This window comes from Cottoperca gobio, chromosome 14, assembly GCF_900634415.1.
Source record: "Cottoperca gobio chromosome 14, fCotGob3.1, whole genome shotgun sequence".
Lineage (NCBI taxonomy): Eukaryota > Metazoa > Chordata > Actinopteri > Perciformes > Bovichtidae > Cottoperca > Cottoperca gobio.
In genome coordinates this window covers 13,629,513-13,650,206 of record NC_041368.1, presented here as the reverse complement: position 1 = coordinate 13,650,206, position 20,694 = coordinate 13,629,513, and the positions used below count along the sequence as shown (strand labels likewise).

Genomic DNA, 20,694 nt, shown 5'->3' with positions numbered 1-20,694 from the left:
GCTTAATATAATCAGAATTATTTTACAATATGTTGATGATGTAGCAGTTTTTAATAATTAGTCATGTGTTTTAATTGTTGTTTCCAGAGGGACCGTGTTATTGACACAGAAGGACACAAAGTGAGAGACTTTTGGTAACTTTTATTTTACTAAAAAAAAAAAAGGGGGGAAAGTTCACATTGACATTTAGCCTCATTATTACAGTATATTGAAATTCTTCTGAAAGGAAGTAAAATACAACTTTTTTTATTTTCATTTTAATCTTATATTAAAAATATCAAATAGTACTCCTCTAGCAGTGCTTACAGTATTTTAAGATATGTCGCAGGCTTGATAGCAGAAAGGTCGGCTTTGTACAGAGCAGAGGGCGAGGGCCTTGCAGAGACAACCTACCTTTGTGTTACCTGGCCTGGTTTGATTGACAAGCTGAACATGCAATGAGAGCAACCACACAAATCAACTCTATAGATTATACCGGTGCAGTAAGACACTTGGAACAGGCTTGCAATGAAACAACAAGAAAAAAAAGCTAAATGTTCCATTCGTTGTGTTTTTTCCCACAACGACCCTCATGTCACAGAGTGCCCTTTCTCCTCTACAAAGTGATCTGAAATTAATTGGCAGACTTTCTGTCGATCTCTTCAGTACAGCTTACCAACCATGGACATGGTGAATGAGAAAATCAGACTAAAAATAACATCACTACCTGAATAAACTTCAAAAACAGACTCCTTAGAGCTTTTCTCTAGTCGCACAGAACTGTACAGGCACACATATTATATATATTTAAAATAAATAGGGCTAATTTGGCCAAGACTCACTGGGGAGGGCAGTTCTCTCTTGTCTTGTCAGTACAGAGAGACACATCACCAGCCATTCATTAGGACGGCTTCCCAGCCACTTCTAAACCTCACAAGTTCTCATAGTCCCTTTAAACACACACTTACTCACTCAAGTGCATCCACATTGCCACTCACACACGCCAGCCTCCTCCTCCACCACATGCACAAAGCCAGAAAGACAGAAAAAGGAATCAAAACATAATTATTAAACATGTAAATGTAATTTTTCTGGCATGCCTCTGATCAGGAAAAAGAAGCTGGAGGCGACTGAGATCATCAAACCAGCGCCTGGGAAAGTGCTCACTAGGTGACACCACGACGCACACAGAGGTGATCCTGTGCCACGGCGCCAGGCTGTGCCCTCCGAACCCCCCTCCTCCATCTTTCCCGCTGTGCTCCCAGAATGCCTTGTCGTCTCGTCGGTGAAAGGCGCGGGGCGGCTCTGCTCTCCTCACATAACAAACAGGACATGACATGTGACTACTAGACGACCAGGAAATCTCCGTCACCGCCTCCCTACGTGCTCGGCTCCATCTCTTTTCAGGACTGGGGGGTGAAGTGTTTGGTTTGGGGGGTGCACACAGGAGGGGTGTGTGTGTGTGTGTGTGTGTGTGTGTAGGGGGGGGGGGAGGGGGGGAGGGGCTGTACAGTTAAGATGAGCTGCCTGCTGGGAGGAGAGGTGAGGCATGACGACGAGCGGCGAGGACCAGGACTTGTGTGGAGTCTCTCACTCTCTCCTCTCCATAAGGCGCGCTGAGGGAGGTGGGTGGGGATTAAACGTCAGTGGAAAAGTAGAGCGTGTTGCGCTTTAATTCGGCAAAGGAGATGGGAGGATGCTGCAGGTAATAGAGCAGCACTTGGACCTGAGAAAGAAAAAACAAAACAAAGTTGGTTTGATTAGAAATTCATTTGAATTCATTCCAAATGATCCTGGTTTTCTGTCTCAATCTAACGCTGCGTCCAGACAACTCGGAGATCAGAATTTTCGCAGTTGAAATTTCCAACTTCCTGCCTCCTAGCTGACCAGATGCTCGACGCTAAACATAAAAAATAAACATGTCCGATCGTGACAAACTGATGTTTCTTTGGCAAGTGTACACCAGCAGTGCAGCCTACTTTCTTTGTTGTTGCGGCATTTGTTATGTGAAGAGAAGACAACTTCCAGAGGTTGTTTTCCATAACCAGCTACCTGATAACGTTGGTGACAGATTTTGACATCAATTACACGCAGAAAAGGTTTTACTATATGATAGCATAGATTTTTTATATATATAAAAACAGGAAAATATACTTTTAGTCGATGGTTTAGCATTTCCAATGTTCACATCCATCAGAATGGAGATGGATTTGTACCGAGGTCACAAGTAGGAACTCCGACTTTCAGTGGCGCTCCGGTGTCTCTTTCTATTCGGAAGTCGGAAACGTTTGAGTTCCTAGTTGTCTGGAACGCAGCATAGTGCAGGGGTTCTCAACGTCTACAAGATGTCAATCTAACTGTAATTTATTGGTGCATAGTTTAAACTCACTTGATGATTTATTCCTCATTACTTTGTTTCTACTAAAAATGAACCACATGATGTGAAGCAGACCATTCTACATACAACTCACTACAGAAAGGGTTAGAACTGAAAGACTTTGCTCTTTTTTGGTGACTTAAATGATAATTAGGGATTTTGTGTTCAACTGTTGAACTTGTATTTAACATTTAAGTACGTTTGTCGGCTTTGATGTTGAACTTTTGTGTAATTCAGCATTTATGTAAGAAGTTTCTCTTTACTCCATTGTCTCTCTGAAGCTGCATTTTGCACTTGTGCATTGCTAACTGATATTTGTTGGCTGCTTAGCAACAGCTCCCATGAGAAAAATACTTATTCTTGGCCTCAATGTGACTCATTTGGTGAAATACAATTTACACAAAAAACTTTACTCACATTTCAAAGTTCCACTTCACACTGCTCCTCAAATGTTCCTTAATCCGCCCTTAAATCCGTCTCATCAGACAGACTTATGTCTGGAAACTTTAATTGGATTTATTGTTTGTTAAATGCTGCTAGTAAGTAATAGCAGAGTAATTGAATTTACAATATGTATTTGACTTTTCCGAGAAGATATTTTGTGAGTCCCTGGATCATATTCTCTAAAACATGTCCAGGAATCTCTTCATTATTGCTAGATGGGTTCTTTTATCAAAACGTGGGAGAATCCATCATGTCCCCATATGAGATTATATTCAGGATATGGTGGTGGAAGCATCTTTCTTTGGTGTTTGACATTTTGTATACTTATGCAATAAACAGTCAGAATTTAAAGAAGCCCCAGTACAAACACTCAGACGGGGCTCCTGCATGTGCACGCTGCCCCATTTATGATGGTTTACTCTGGATGTTGTTTATTCTGCCAAGAAAATACATTTGTGCACAGGAAACTCATCTCTCAGTAGAGATGACTGGATGGCCTGCAGCCTAAATACAGCTGGGAGAGTGGACCGCAGTGACATGGGTCACTTAGCAGCGTGGGAGTGAAATACATCCGAAAAACATGTGCAGCGAACGAGGAAATCTGCATGTACACACCAGTCATACTTCTATTAATAAGATATAACACTTTGTCTAAACATTGCTACAATTCTAAAGTTATTGGTCAGCATCAAAATTCAAATGCGTCTGTCTGTAGGTACCTGTGCCATCACGTCATGTGACCAGATGTCAGAGGCAGAGGTGATGTGCTGTCCCTTAGCGATCTCTGACTCTGAGGGCCTGAGCAGAGTGGGGCCAAACACGGTGGCCAGGTTGTGGAGGGACATCTTGTTGATGGGCTCCTTCTCAGCCACCCTGCAAAAACAAACACCAACAGTCCCCGTCAGTCCAGGAGGGGGTTCCATGTTGTCAAAGGCATTACACATGTAGACAGAAAGTGCACAGTGGTTGTACTGGGAGGCTTTTGGGCATGAATGTGAAGATGTAAAAGAAGTGATAGTTAAAAACAACCAAGATCTAAGAAGTGTATTGTAAAAATGAATAAAACTTTACATCTGTGATATTTTATTGGGGAAATTATACATTTTATGCCTTTGAATAATATAAAACAAATCCACACACTTAAAGAATTATATGTTAAGACATAAATAAACAAGATTATAAAACGTAGATTCAAGTCTTTTTTAATATGCTCTGTAGGACTTAAAGGAATATGTCATGTTGATCAAAGGAGAAAGGTCCACTCGAGCTGACTGAAAATCGTCTGGTTGAATGAAGCTGTGAGTTGATCTGAACATAGGACATCAAAATGTCCCTCTATTATTTTGTATCTTGTATATAAAAGCACATCTTAGGATAGCATTAATATATTGATGACACAAGAACATTTTTGGAAGAGGAAACTTTTAAGAGGGAATGAAGTGGAGACATTGTTTGTCCACAAATGAACTTAACTTTCCTCATTATACCGATAGATGGGGCATGTTCTGTGGCCTGTGTGTGTGTGTACCGTTTGAGGTGCTCCAGCAGAGGGAGGAAGGTCATGAGGTTGGGGTCAGGCAGGGAGCGCAGGAGGTGCATCATGCAGTTCTCCTTGGCAGCCGGGTCGGAGAGCGCTGCGGCGGAGAGGACAAAGATGTCAAATGACAGCTCTCTCTAACTTTAGCTCTCATCTCTTCCAGCTGGGTTAATTTAACTCCCCACTGATGACAAACAAACACATTTCAGAGACTAAAGGTCTCACCTATGCCCTCCATGAAGGCGGGGTAGAGGCGGTCGGTGAGCAGAGGCTCCGGCAGCTCCCTGAAGTACAGCTTCAGTGTTCCTGCGATGGCGTTGATGTCCATGTCGCTCAGCATCACCAGGATATCTTTGGTATCTACAGGTCAGACACAAACAAAGAGCCATTACAAAGTGAACTGCATTATTACAGACAAACAATAACACAGCTGCTCTCTCCAGGAATGATGCAACAAACCCACATGGAGGCAGACACAGATGGTTGATATTACGCACACAAATGAAAGGTGATACTGGGCTCTGCTCGGTTGGATCTGGCAGCCGTGTGACAACGCTGAGGGACTCTTATGAAACAGAAAACTTGGAACACTGGACAGCTGCTGCTCCTCATCTGTCCTGGCCTCCCTAACAGCCAGTACACACTAATCTCTTCTCTACAGGGTGTTTGAGTAATGGCCTCAGTTACAAAACAACAACCCTGGGCTGCATCTACAACTATTGTATGTACATCCTAATTGCAAACACACAGCCTTCATGCACACACGACATTTCTAGAGACAAAGTAGGCACATGCTTGATGATGAGGCATTAGAGCTGTTTTGATAACCGATTAATCGGTTCAAGTAATTTCTTAAGAAAATAAATTCTGATTCTTTAAATGTTTTTACGTTCTGGTTTCTTTACTCCTCTGTGACCGTAAACTGAAATTTGAGGACGTCACTTGATTTTGCTTTTGGAAACAAGTGATCAACATTTTTTCCCATCTTTCTTTTTTACAGACCAAACGATTAATCAAGAAAATAATTGACAAAATAATCGACGATGAAAAGAAGTTAGTTAGTTGCAGTACTAACTGACATGTTATTGTATAATTTGACAGTACAAATGATTTGATGCAGGACACCAAACTATCAGTTTCAGCACTATGGAGTAGCAACAGATTATAAACCAGAGATATATTTAACAGCAAAATCTCATCAGTGAATCATTGTAGTTTCCCTCATGAAAAGAGTGTCAGACAGAGAAATATGGAGTCTTACTGGTATCAAATGTTATTTTAAGGGCCTGGATATCAGTGGCCACCCCAGAGATCCTGTAGATTCCCACTTCGTCGATCCCCCTCTTCTCCACTTCCTCAATGCACTGACGGACAATGTAAGGCACCTTGGAGCGCTCGCGCCTGTGGACGTTTAAAGTCATATTTCATTTTCAGGCAGTTGATCTGTAAGGTCCAGTAGTAGCCCATGTGGGCTTCAATAACAAAACATACGTACTTTGTCACCACGTTGATTTTGACTCCAAACACCCCGCTCTGTTTTTTGGACGGCGTTCTCTTCAAGCTGAGGTCTCGACTTGTAAACTTCATGGAGAATTCCACTTTGATCTGACCATGAACAAACAACACAGCTAAAGTAAACTGCATCGCTCTAAGAAGCCAGAAATGAACTTTAGGACCCTCACGGGCCACATTTTGTGTTGTCTTTGTTTGCATTGAGATTTAGAGGTTTTCACATACATTATTTAACACTTAAACATTTGGATTTTATTGTAAACTTTACAGACAAACAGATTTATTTTCCAGAAATCTCTTTATATAACCAACTAAATTCTTTATTTTTTTATTTATCTGTACTTTTGAGGGATCAGCACTTTGGGATGCAGGAGGATACAGTGTTCTTAACATACCAACCACTGAATAAAAACACTGCAGTCAGAAAAACTTACATTGCCTTTGCCAAACACAACACATGTCATTACAATATGAACATATATATCATAATGTAAGCTAGAGTGAACATTTCTTGTGTCTCACCCCGTTCATCTCTATGACGTCCATGTGCCAGTTCTTGGACTGCACAGTCTGAGGATCCAGCTGAAAGACACAACAGAGACAGAAAGACATTAGGTGATAGGACTTTGACCAAATAAGGCTTCATTTCTAGTGGGATTTTTCCTACGGAGTGGACTGCATAACCAAATCATCAGATAAGAACTGTCACCTTAGAAAAGTCACGTTTCTTCATGATAGCATTAAGAGAGCAATGATTCACTTCAGCGTCACTACGTCTACATTCACCACAAAGAAAACGGTTTTCAACAAAACTATTCCTACATAAATCGTGGGGAACAATTGTTCTGCTACTCGTCACTTGAGCCTCGTGTAATGAACAGTAACACATGCTGCTGTGTAGAAGACACCACCTGTTAGTGGTGGAGAAAATCAAAAACTGTTCTCGCCCGGTCTTGAACCTGTTCGCAAAAATATTCAAAATGAAATATGGGAAGTTTGTTTGGGTAAGGTGGGATTCGAACCGTCTCTTTTTTTTTAAAAGTGCTTTTGGACAAGAAAACATCTCCTACACCTATACGTCGCTGGCCCGCGCGTGTTAGGCTAACGTGATAACCACTACACTACGGGAACTGGCTGACGACTTCGCTCCCCTCCCCGACCTCACCTCACCTCACCTCACCGACAAACACAACAGAGAGACAACGTTTTAAAGCCTGCATTGAGAAACCCTTACTAAGGGAATGTCTACAACCACAAGTGACCGTGTATATGTTGGAACCAGCCAAAAGCTGCAACTGACAGTTTAAAAGAGAAGGAGATGGCGAGGGAAAGCACTTTAAAACTGTGATTAATATCCAGAGTTCACCTTTTATCTGCTCTATGTTTGTATATAACCAGATTAAAGTCAAGCCGTCTGCGTATCCTGTGCCCGGGTACTGCTGCTTTACAACAACACAGTTACTAAGTCTACTTTGGGAAAGAACAATGCCACTTATGTTTCCCACATTTACCCTCTGCAGTCTCTCGAGGGGCCCAACAAGGGCTCCAGATCGGCTCAGACCCTCGGCATACTTCACCGCACACATTCTCTGAGACATGATAGCCGGCAGCCTGTTGTTGTTTTAAGTCTCCTGGAGTGTGTGCCCGCCGCGTGAGGCCACAACAGCTAATGCCTTTTTTTATAGGCCGTTTGCACTCCACAGTTATGTCATTACAAACCATGCATAATGATGTACTCAACTCAGAGGAAAATAATGATTGTTGGGTGAGCACAAGGGCAGCACACTTCTCTGATTGTCAGCATTAGGCAGCAACCATTAAAAGTTGTCAGTGAGAGTATTTCATTACCTCGTAAAAAGGCCATTTGGCATCGGTTTCACGCATTCCTATTATCGTTAAAGCCTGTTTTCCCAGCAGGGTTTGGGTTTGAGACGAGGGACAGGTAATCACTGCAACGGGGCCTTTACACAGCTACTGCCAAGAAGAGAAGAAGAGATCCGGGACTCACTGCTCCTGTAACCCCTCCAAGTACACTCACTGAAAAAACTGAAACTCTTCCTCCCACCTATTTGCTTTGGTAATTTCTTAAATAAAAAACCCTGATTAAAAATGAATGTACTGCTTTAGGGTTGTAAAAACAAAGAGGGCCCTTTACAAGCAGTGGTTCCACTCATTGACCCCTCTCGAAACTATATCCTCGACTGGGCTCTTTTTTATTAAAAAATACTTGAGAGGAATGTGTTTCCCCCTTTCCCTTACCTGGGGAATGAGCTGATTTAAACGGATGACTGCGACGGTTAAGAAGGCCTAAACAGAACTCAGATGGACTTAGTTTATAATAAATATCAGAATTGGAAACTAAATGTCAGGAGAAAGGTTGCATGACAAGAGACAGCTTTCTTGGAAATGAAATGTGACTTATCAGGGGATGTGTCCAGTCGGCTGGTTTAAACAAAGCGCTAAGAGGATTTAAAGGTTTTATCCTGAGTGACAGCTGAGCCAGAAAACTGCAGGTAACAGAGCAGGGACCGGAGATAGAAGCAAAGGGAATGCATGCGAGATGTGCCCAAATAAAGCTTCTTATACTCGTCTAAATAGGACTCTGAATGTAGCCAAGATCTAAAGTCGGATAGTAAGGACATAGTAGGATATGCCACAAAGGAATTAAGGCTGTTTTTAAGGCAAATAAGAAAAAAATACTATAAAGAACATATGACTTATTTAGTGTATTTTAATATCTTTTTAGATATTTTAAGAACCAGCAGAAAACAAACCAGCATAGCTTTAGTCCCCTTTCATCTCACTCCAAAAAGAAGAAAAGTGCAATGACTGATTACCGTTCATCAGAATATTTGAAGGGGATTTCACACACATAAAAGTCAGAAAGTGTATCATGTTTGTTTTTTTGTTGAGATATCCTCTGGCTTATATGGCTCCAAGCTCTTTGTAGGACCGTGGAAACTATCAAAGATGGCAGAATGTACTTCAGCCCGGCGAAAAGCAACAATAAGCACAATATACTTTAAATTTAACAAACCATTTTACAATCCGATTTGTACGCATTACATTTACGGCACAAACTTAAAGCTTTTTCCTAATATAGAATGCAATAAATATGTTTCTTTTGACTCTGCTGAAGACGCACCTGGCACTTAAATAAAGGTTGTTGCCTTAAATCTGTGTTCTCCAGTATACCTGGTCTCTGAAGTCTCTTCTGTGTGTGTGTGTGTGTGTGTGTGTGTGTGTGTGTGTGTGTGTGTGTGTGTGTGTGTGTGTGTGTGTGTGTGTGTGTGTGTGTGTGTGTGTATGTGTGTGTGTTATATGGGAACTCTGTAAGCCGCTCACTCTGTACGTCTCTCGGTGTGTACCAGGTCTGTGGCTCAGCTGGTTACCGTGCCGCCCATTTACTTTCCTGACTCCACACATACATCCTCATCTCATCCATCTTTGGTGTGTTTGTGCATCCGAATGCAACTGCAGGCATGTGGCTGTCATGTGATATGGCCCACCTTAAAGGCCCATAGATAATTGTTGGTTGATTTCAGTATCTTTTCCTGCCTCTGGTTGGACTTTCTGTCAGTCAAGCAGAACAGAATTTATCACGACCACCAAGTCTTAACTTCAAAAGTCAGGAAGTAAGTGCAGTCTGTACTCTGCCCCAACTGAGCTACAGGGACAGAACAAAGCAGATAAGATAAGTCATGTTGCTCAGCTGCCACATGGCACGTGACATGTGAGCCATGCTCCTGCAGCCTGTATGAGACTGACAGCAACAACAGACAGCGGGACAGTCAGAGGTCTGCACCCCTCTGGAGCCGTTTACATTTCATACAAAACACACAGGAGGCCTCGGAGACGCAGGTTCAGCACATGCAGATCCACAGCAGGAGAATAACATACAGTATATCAGAGGTCCTGATTCGTCAGAAAAAGAGTACATGTACAGTATTCTCAAGTGGCGATGTAAGAACATTGCATAAGGTCCTATAAGAACATGTTCCACCCCGGGGGCTCAGTGGTATGATCCATCCATCAGAACACATTCTTTACTGACGAGCAAGGAACAAACGCACACCTGCAGTAAAAGGTTTTCTTATACATTTTGGGATTTCTGCTTGCTACAACTACAAATGATGTAATGTCCTAATTATTATCTAATGTCTGACTAGTGATCATTTCTAGTATCATATGTTATGCAGATTTAATCCGTTTGCAGTTAAGTGCAGTTTGCATACTTGTTTGTCCTGTACACGTATGAATATGTATGTCTTACACAAGAAATTGTGCCAAACAGTCAGTTACTGAAGTGGCGTTTAAAGCCTTTAATAATAAAATCCCCGCACAGTTAATTAGATCATTGTTGTTGTGCTGGAGAGCTAATGCACGCTGGCAACAATGTTCAATGCACAACTTGATCTTTTGATATGCAAATTTCTGTTTAATTTCTCCTTTGTGTTTCATTAGTTTTCCATTGCGGCTGATTAAATATTCATTTATCTGCAGAAAGCTTTTTATTACTCCTTTAATTAGGAACGTAGCTCAAACTGCACGGCTCCTTAGTTTTTCAGCAGGATTACAGCAAGTGTTTGTGGAATGATTGAGCCCCCCCCACCGGTTATCACATCATGCTGCAGTATTTATGCTTCAGAGTACAAGCAGCATGACTATTTTTAGACAAATTAACCACATACGCATAATGTTTATATGTGTATCAGTGATAGCCTCTTTACTCAGCAGCTGCTGATGTCACCATGGCCGTGTGAGGTCGGTTGCCATGTTGCCTTCATCCCTCACTTCCTTGTTTGAGCCAATCGGCGGGGGTTTTCACCCGGCAGAGGGTTGTGATTTGCAGAGTGGTCTTGCATCTCTGCAGCCAGTGTCTCTTATAGGGCTTGTAAACAGCAACACACAGACTCGTACTACACTTATGCAACACCACCCTGCCTGCAGCCTGCACACACAACCATGAGTTATCCTACACTTATGAGCAGAGAAAGAGTCAAACATCCCTTTAATGCTCGGAATGAGTTAAACACAAGCACTTCAATCTTGTTTTTTCCCTTAAACACCCTACTGTATTCTCATTGATGTTCCTTTATCTGTTGTTACTATTTTGTCCGATGTTCACCATAAATATACTCATTAAAGATTGATATCAGCCTAAAGATGGATGCTTAACTTTTAAGCAATTAAAAAGGCATGAAGCATGCTTTTTCTTTTTAATCCTGCTTAGATTAATAGAACTATCAGCTCCCATTCCTTCAGCTATTATATAAAGCCCACAGGGTGAAGTCACAGATGCAAACACTGCTTTGTTCCCGTCATACAGACACGACAACACATTTCTGATTTAATCTAGAGCAGCGGTGACAAAAGCCACATATGCTATTAAGAGACTGGGATCTAAGTCACATTTTTGTCCTTTGATGAACCCTCCATGTTCGCCTTGGACATATCTACAGTGATGTTTTTCCCTCATCGGCCTTCTGGGGACATTACATAGTCGTGGGATAGCTCATTACCTCACTCTTCAGGTTATTTGTGATCTTTACTACTAACAGCAAGGCATTAGATCATATGTGTACTCAGTAGAGTCGACACAGTAACTGAGGAAGTCTGATGCGTCAGTCTCGGAGCAGGTAACTCGCACCACCTAATTATTAGATGATGAATGCCTTGCCGTCACCCTGCTGAGATTAAAGCCACCCCGCATTTGACCAGAAGCGAAGAAGCTGGACTCCGAGAGGGGGTCATTGTGGGTATCAACCTGAGAGCGCTGAACTGACCTGTCGCTCCCATCCTGGAGCTCATTAACCAAATGCAGATCCTGCGCACGGGGGGATGGATTGGGGCCAATAAAGGGCTATGCCCTCGAGTAGGGACAGACAGAGATTTATGTGGCCTATATAAAAGGCCATTAGGGGACTGGCTGGCATATTAGACATGCAGAAGGGATGAAACCGTAATATCTCATCTGCACTAATCAACATACTAAAATGGAAGAGCATAATTTTGTATGTGGGCTAAAATGCAGCGGGGGCGAAAGGTGGGATGAAGGCGGATGATAATGGTCGGATCTGATTCTCTTCCATGGCTAAGCCGGCTCGACAGCTCCATTGTTCTCCCCACTAAGCGGGCTGTAACTCCACAAAGGAAAGAAAACAAAACCTGCCTGCAAACAGGTCATCGGCCGAAAGAACACGATGTTAAACACACAGCCGAAAAAACACCCAGACTACTAGTGAATAACGGCTTAATCGTCATTTGTTGTTTTTGTTGGGACACATACGATACATTGTGTCTGGTTCTAGTCTAATTAGTGTTCCCAGCCAGCCTCCCGTCTCATCCCACCGTGTCTTAATTAGGTGCCGCTTCAGGATAAAGGACAAGTCCCCGGTGTACTCCTGTACCCCCACGCATCCTCTCAGGACCCTGTTAATAACACCATGCATGACACAGATGCACACAAACAGAAAAAGCAATATGCCCTGAAGTTCACTTTCCCTCCCCCCTTCAATAATTACTTGTTACGGGTATGTGCATGTACTTTAAGACAATTTCAAGACAGTATTTGGAAGCAGATTTCGGACCATTTAAAATTTCTACCTGAACACAGCTGATAATATTGTTAAAATAATGAATATGAATATTAAAGAACAATATTAAAAGAAAACTAGAAGGGCACTCGGCCGTTTCCATAAAGGAAAAAAAAGGGCGAAGAATGGGAGAATTGTGGATCAAAAGGCAAAAAGTGCAACACAAGTTTACTTATAAAACTTGCCATTCAAAGACTCATTGAAAATGAATGAAAGGATGAATGGGACCTCACAGAGTAGTTAGGGGAACGGAGATTTCTGCACGGGGTGAGAGTTGGGGGGACAGGATCACATGCGAAGTGGACAAATCTGGACACCTATGAAAAGTGGAAACCTCCTTAATCTCGTTATTTGGCATTAAGACATGGAGAGGCGTGTACAGAGAGGAGGAACATTAATCAATATAGGACCTGTAGGTTGATGCAGTAAAGTCTGGGCTTAGTATGTAATCCCCGTTTCATCCCGCTCAGTATAAACAGTGGTCAGCCTTCTTCAGGCACCTGTTGAATAATGGAAAGCACTCAAGCCGAATCTCGACTTGGATTCTTTGTCCTGAACCGGTTTATTATGCACACAAATTACGTCTTAAAATGCTGGCGGTGCACTCGTGCTGAAGAGGACTGCTGAATAAACATGTGCAAACACAGTAATATAAAAAAAAATAAAAAAATGAGTCATAGTTTTAGCTGCATGTGCAGAGCTATGCATAGAACCAGATCAGGCTCACGTGCTTCTTCTCTATCTTACACATAGAAACAGCATCTGGAGCAAAAGAAAAGAAAGGAGCCATTTTCCTGCTTCAACACATGAGTCACAATCCAGAACCTGCATTTAAACTGCCATACCAGGCCTGTGTGTGTGTGTGTGTGTGTGTGTGTGTGTGTGTGTGTGTGTGTGTGTGTGTGTGTGTGTGTGTGTGTGTGTGTGTGTGTGTCAGATCCCTCAGCACAAGGGTCATTCAGTCCAACCTGAATACTTAAAGCAAAATGACAACAATTGGCCTTTCTGAATGAACTTTAATCCTTAAGACACATTCAGCCATCGCTACATTTTCCATCTATAAATGGTCTAAATTTCAAGTGAATTAGGGAAGACAGACATGTTACTCTAACCCTCATTTGCTCACATCAGGGGTGCTCAAAAGGTCGATCAATCCCCGCGCCCCCTGAAATTCATGTTTTTTGTTTTTTTCTTGCCTTGCGCATTCACATTCCCTCCTCCGCTCTGTTTCGCTCCTGCACACACACACACACACACACACACACACACACACACACACACACACACACACAGTCAGAGACATAGTGGAGGAAAGGAGAGGGGTGAACTACGCACTACCAGCACCCCCCCGTCGCAGCATTTCTTTTTAATACAGGTAGATCACTTGGACCTGGTCATTTTAAAAGTAGCTCACAAGCCAAAAAAGTGTGGGCACCTCTGGCTTACATTACTTTGACCAACCATAATATATCTTTGAATAATAAAAGTGCAAAAAAACAGGATCCTGCTTAAAACTATTCTACATTAACAAAATGAAATGACAATATTAACTGGCTATAATTAGCTACTTACTTAAAAACGAGAAATAAAAAGTCAAAATTCAATCAAACTTACAATGCTGTTTGTACTAAAACAAAATATGCTAGACGCACGTTTCGGAGGTTATTTGGGATAATGTGACAGTTAATTAGTGGAATCTGAGTTTGAGATGAAAAAGGGGCATCAGATCATCTCAGCCAGAGGAGGACGATGCTTACACTGAACAGCAGGGGGAGCTACACTGATACTGAATATCTCACAATCAACACTATTGAGTTGGGAATACCAGGCGTTCATCAATGAGGGGCTTTAAATGAGAAATAACAGAGACTGTCAGAAACAGAGTGGGTGAAATATAAAGCAGGAATATGACAATAGGGAGGACATTGTGATTTCTTGTTTAACCGACTCTTCCATCAAAGCAGTGATGGTGATTTTCACCTTTTAGCAATTACATTGTACAGTTCAGTTATATCCTATCCTAGTATCTGTGCTATGCATCAATATGTTAATATCAGGAAACACTTGCTTGTGGTAGCTACTTTTCAAAGCTGATATAAGGCTTGGTAACAAATATTTACAGTACGGCTGCAACTAACTAATATTTTCTTTATCGATTAATCTGCTGATTATTTTCACTGGTTTGGTCTATAAAATGTCAGAAAACTGAGAAGAATGTCCATCAAGTTGATGTCTTTAAATGTCTTGTTTCGTCAGTCCAGAGAACAAAGATCTTCACTTTAATTTAATATAAAATAAGCATCTCCATATTCCATCTTTGCAGGATTATCAAAATAGTTGCAGATTATCTTTCTGTGCGACAAACCGATTAGTCGACTAATCGTTGCAGCTGTAATTTACCGTACGCATTTCAGTAAATAGCATCAAATAGATGTCAGCTATTTAAGAATACGATCATTTAAGGAGGATAAAAGGCAGAAACTATTAGTAGTAGTATTATCTTCTAAACAAATACTATGTTTGTGTTTAAAGTGGCTGGTCTTACGACAGGTCAGTTAACCACCTTTTTGTATTCAGCACTACATCACTGCCTCTACTGCAGTCAATAGAGCCATCAGATAAGAACAATAGTCAAGTCTGCACTGAAAGAAAGACACCCGGGGAGAGAGAGCGCACGCACATGGAGAGAGACAGACTGAGCATAAAGGAGAGGCAGAGCAAACAGATGGAAGTGACACGGTGATAAATAGGAGAGAACAATTGATAAAAGAGAGGAAACACAGCTTGTGTGTGTATGTGACGTGTGTGTGTGTGTGTGTGTGTGTGTGTGTGTGTGTGTGTGTGTGTGTGTGTATATGTCAGCCAGAGAGACCTTTTGTCGGAGCAGCTTGCTGCGGACGCGGCCCCATAGCTTGGCCCCGGTGTTGCTGTGCCTCTTGAGGACAGGGGTCTGTGGCTGGCTGGACAGATTGTGCTGGTTCTGGTCCACGCAGCAGTGCTGCTCCAGACGCTCGCACACCGAGTTCAAGTTTACATCCGACACTAAAATCTCCGTCATCCCAAAGCCTTTGAATGCCTCTTCCACTCAAAACACAGGTGGAGGGAGTACGCCGCTTACAACAAGCAGAGGGGAGGATGGATCCCCACGTAGCTTCACTGAATTCACCAGCAAAAAATAAAGAAGAAAAAAAAGAAGTGTCCTACAGCTGATACTGAGTCAGATATTCACTTCAAAAAAGGAAAGAGTGATATAAGGGAGGAGAACAAGATGCTGCCATGGTCGCCTTGATAAGCCTGATAATAATTCCTCTGTGAGCTCATTCCACAGTCAGCTGCCAACATCTCCTCGCTGTGCAATCTGACTTCCACAACGGCAAACACAGACACAGAGCACTAGAGCGAGGCAGAGAGAGAGAGAGAGAGAGAGAGAGAGAGAGAGAGAGAGAGAGAGAGAGAGAGAGAGAGAGAGAAAAGAGAGTGAGATCGGGGGAGTGAAAGAGCTCCTGTTGTCACCGAGCGGCCCTGCTTCTCCAGATGTTGATGGACACACCTCCAAAGAAGGGAGGAGGGAGCAATAAACAGTCAATGAGAGTGAAAGAGAGGGAGAGGGAGGAACTGCTAAATGCGGCACTGTGTTTTGTTCCGTGCTTTGACCCTTTGACAACCTTTCCCAGAGATGGTCAGCACACTCAGGAAGTGAGTAAACAAGAGGAGTGTAATGAACAGAGAGAGGAAGAGAGGGTGAAACTTAAGTGACAATGCTAAATATTTGTGGATGAAAAGTCTAAAAGAGTGGAAAACAACATCTCAGTAGAAATCTTGGAGATGTCATTGTCAGATGTCAGAGCCCTCATTTTCCTCTTCCTCTCTGTCTGAGTGCCTGTTACCGAGGCTTTCTGTGCAGATGACTTCTCCCCACCACGCTCCTACAGTTCCCTGATTTCCACATGCAAGCTCGCTCGCACGTCCTCGGAGACACGCAGAGAGAATCACCATCTTTATTCAACAGGGCACTCGGAGCTGGCTGCTCTTAAAAGGCGTATTCCTCTGTATAGGGGATCGATATGGGGCAGGGGGAGTCTGTGTGTGCCTGCCAAACTCCATCTCCATCTGCCGTGTCCCATCCTATTTGAATTAGAAGGGGAAAGATATTCTGCTTGGGAAAGGTTACAGACACCAGGCTGCATTTTAAAACCTCGCGACAAAGTACGACAGACTGTTTGCTGGGCTGGATGGTAGCTGTAATTCAGAGTCTGTGTCAGGTAGACTGACGTCTTCTGATGATTCAGAAAGGACGACAAGCAAGGAACACAATTTCCTCGATCAACTGAAATAGTGGGACACAGCTGTGTTTACTAGGGCGGCAGGGGAAATGCATAAATACGTGCGCCGAAAATAAACATAATATCATTCTCTGCTAACTGTGTCAACCTCAGATATTGACTTAATCAAAAGTCCCGACAGAAGAAACCTTTTTCAATACAAACATGACTAAAGATATTGATATTCTAGATGAGCATTTAATGATTTGAATGTTGTATATTCCTCTCAAAGAGAACTGTTACCACTGGAAAGTGTAGGAGAATATATTCAGTGGTTACTATTAAGTCCATGTAGGCTCTGAACACACCTCAACAAACCAACTGGAGTCAACGCCAACGATGATTTCACTGTCCGATTAGTTCATCGAAAGAAAAAATAACCTGTAACTATTTTGATAATCATACAGAAATGACAGTTTTCAGACTGTGAAATATGGATATGTGCTGCTTTTCTCTCCTTTATATCATATTACAGTGAATATCTTTAGGTTCTGGACTGACAAAACAGTCCATTTAAAGATATCACCCTGGACTTTCAGCAACTGGTGTGGACCTTTTTCACAATGTAACGATATTTTCTAGACCAAACGATGAATCGTATAAAATAATCAGCAGATAACTCGATAATGAAAATGATGGTTGGTTGTAGCACTCTCAATGTGTCATCACAAGGCGCCTCGGTTAGCAGTAGACAGTGCGATACCCTGCAGTAAGAACATGTGGGTTATGTTCTGTGGTGAAGTGGTGACTTTGTGACCGACAATGCAGGAGGAGGGGGAGGGGTTAGTGTGGAAGAGACCTCTGCCAACACTCGCCACAGAGTATTTTTAACTCCCAGAGTTCGTAACTACGAGACGTACACGCTCCATGCGTCATGACTTGGAAAGAATGTCTGGGAAAACCATGTTTTGGAAATGGGAGGGGAAAAAAAAAAACCCACGGGGAGACAGGAGATATTTCTGTGAAAGATGAGAGAGAAGGGGAACACAGAAATAGAAGGGTATATTTTAACTGTGTGTCTGCTAACCGTTATACTGTACATGTGTCTGACATGTGTATAAGACATGCGGCTACCACATGCATCAAAGATCATGATCATCGGGTTTCCTGTCCAATATTGGGAACTCTCCAGAGTGGAGACATGTGGAAGCTACATTGCCTTAAAGCAAAGCTGCAGCAATGTGGTATCGAACTTCTCGTAAGAGACACATTGTAAAAAGAATTGTCAAAATCGAAGCAGCAAAGTTCGATATATCCGGATTTACTTCCTAGTAGAAAGCTTCCAAAAGCACCGGCTTCTACAGCTCGCATGATGCAACACATCACATATTCCTTCCCAGCCATGTGAAGCCTGATTTTAACATTGCTCTGCACATGCCTGCATTTGGCTGATGGCTTTCCTTTTAACGGTCAGAAAGATATTGTCCACAATGCAACCTCGCAGTCATCAGCAAAGTGTCTTTTCCTCACATACCAGGAGATTACCATGTCACCTTCCTCACTGTCTCCATCGAGGAAGGTGGAGATATAATATAAATCATACCTTTATGATTTTGTTTGCTGCGACCAGCAGCACGATAGCTTGCGCCGTCAGTTGGTCCACAAACATTTCCCCACCCTTTGGCGACCAGTTTTGGCATGGAGGTCAAATGTGTGTGAGGTTGTGTGTGTGTGTGTGTGTGTGTGTGTTGAATGCATGGATGCATGCGCGTATGTGTTCGCAGCTATTGTGAACTTTGAGCTTGTTTCTGTTTTATTAGATATTTTTATATTTCTTTCAAATTCAAATGTCTGAATGTTCTTAAGAATTAAAATGTTATCGCTTTTTTTTTTTTAAAGGGTGTACATGTTATATTATGCTATTATATTATCATTACATCAGTGGCATAAAATGGACTTAAAATGACAATAATATTGTTTTTCGCAATTCTTTCTGGGACAATACATCGTCAGACATTATCGTGACAGGCCTAGTTGATGATTTTGGATTCATACAGCCGCAGTCTCACACAGCTCCTCTATAGAGCAGCAGCAGCAGCGTTCAGGCGTCTATACTAACGGGTCAACCGCAGTACAGCGCTTCACAACGCATCACATCAGAAAAGCCATGGAGTGAACACACATGCCCGTATGCACTCCCGGAAGAACGCAAACACATACTGTACATTCATACATCACGTGCTCCACTCTGTCTAGTGTAAGCTCATGCACTATTTATGGCATTAAAACATGCCAAGTACACTGTTCATGCAGACGTGTTAACCCAGAATACTGTGGGCTCACACTTAGTCCACACGCAATAAAGCTGTCCCAGCAGTTCTGCACAGACTGCACACAGTTCGCAAAAACGCAAATTTACTCCATACGTGACATTTAAATGCAAAAATAATAAGAGGATAGCAATGTGTAAGGATAATATTTGTCTGAAACTTGGTGGAGGCAAACCAGTTCAGCTTTGTGGGGTTTTGCTGTGCGTAAGAAGAGCAGAATAAAGGGACCTTATTTTCCTCAAGTGCCCTTGCATGGATAAGAAATGTACTGTAACGATACATGAATCGTATGAGAGGATGAACTGTGTGGGGCTTTGAGCTAGGGAGACATAGGAATGATAAGAACAGAAGGAAAGATGCAAGTAGGGGAGGAGGAGGGAGTCCAACAGGGAGATAAGATTAAGGGTTCTTGTGGGAAGACGGCATGAAAGAAAAGAAAAAAAGAGTAATTAGTAAAAGTGGAAATCCTTGAGATGATTTTGGTGCAGATGAATGCCAACACTGTTCGTGCATCTTCAGAGATCACCTGACAGTGTGGCGCTTAGCTTGTTGTTTTCCCTTTACTGTTGATAATCTTGAATTTGCTCTGTGAGATTCTTTCTTTTATGTTCTTTGACACTGTGGGTCATACCAACTACCCAATTCTTGTTTTATTTATTTTTACTGTTTTAACAAACCTCTGACTGCTGGAAATCTGTGCCCTGAGGACAACCACACCAGATGTATTAAAAGGGAAATTTGTAAAATGTTTCAAGGAATTTAATCACCATTGTGCTGTTGGTCACAATAATAGACTTTTTAAAATGTAGTTGATTAAGATAAAACCGACATTAAGAAGGTGAGAGAGCAGATGGTTCAGCCCTGAGTGCCTATGCTCTTACATCACGACATCATCCTGGCTCTTAATTATAGATGTGCTGGGTGGCACGGCCCCTCGTAAAGCCGCTCCATATGACCAGACAAGAGGGGGGAATGGGAGTGCTGGACTAGGTCCTGGTTTCTACTCCAAACTCCATCTGGGACTGCGGCCGCTCCCTGACAAGCTCCGTGATTCTGTTGATTCTGCAATCCTCCGGCCTCGACTCCTGCAGGCTTCAGCACTGCTCTGCCAATCACAGAGAACCTTCAAGAGCCGGAGATGAATTAATGATCAATGTAACGGCTTTCGTGCTCCGACATGAATATGGAGCAGCTCTGAATCCATGCCTGGCTTATGTACACGGGATGAACCTGACACTGCAGTCAGTCTGCTGTTTTAGCATATCTGTCATGTAACCAGCACGGCAGACATCCTGGACACATTGTTAAGCTGCCGACAACATCTGCCTGTAAATGTTTTCTAGTTGACCTTCATTGTTCTCTCCCTTTGACGCTAAGCAGTCCACAATTATTATTCTTTTCATTTCATAAGCAATTTAGCCTGTAATTCCATCCGGAGTTAAAGCTTTAATATTTGACATCAACAAGATCTTGTGATCCAGATTTTCGAATAGGAAGCTGCGCAGTGGCTTTCCTCACATCAAGCAGGTCCTCGGTTCAAGTCCAGCTCCCAGCTGGGGTTTGCATGTTCTGCCCTGTCCTGCCTGACCTGGAGAACATGTATGGATGGCTGGTATATTAGATTGTTTAAGGAATATTTTTCCACATTTTGGGAAAT

At 42.4% G+C, this 20,694-nt stretch overlaps 1 protein-coding gene across 6 annotated transcripts in view; it reads right to left on the bottom strand.

The window, feature by feature from the left end:
* Nucleotides 1–230: 230 nt before the first annotated feature.
* Nucleotides 231–20,694, bottom strand: part of abr (ABR activator of RhoGEF and GTPase) — a 123,634-nt gene continuing 103,170 nt past the window's right edge. For 5 of the 6 annotated variants that reach the window (XM_029447365.1, XM_029447366.1, XM_029447367.1 and 2 more), the window contains 7 exons: nucleotides 6,372–6,431; nucleotides 5,833–5,942; nucleotides 5,599–5,738; nucleotides 4,563–4,697; nucleotides 4,329–4,434; nucleotides 3,520–3,673; nucleotides 231–1,705 (listed from right to left, as the gene is read on the bottom strand). In XM_029447365.1, the coding sequence (XP_029303225.1) occupies nucleotides 1,616–1,705; nucleotides 3,520–3,673; nucleotides 4,329–4,434; nucleotides 4,563–4,697; nucleotides 5,599–5,738; nucleotides 5,833–5,942; nucleotides 6,372–6,431 (795 nt within the window). In that variant the 3' untranslated portion in view covers nucleotides 231–1,615. Of the gene's footprint in view, nucleotides 1,706–3,519; nucleotides 3,674–4,328; nucleotides 4,435–4,562; nucleotides 4,698–5,598; nucleotides 5,739–5,832; nucleotides 5,943–6,371; nucleotides 6,432–15,317; nucleotides 15,817–20,694 lie in introns of those variants that run through there. The other variant, XM_029447371.1, reaches the window with a different exon arrangement.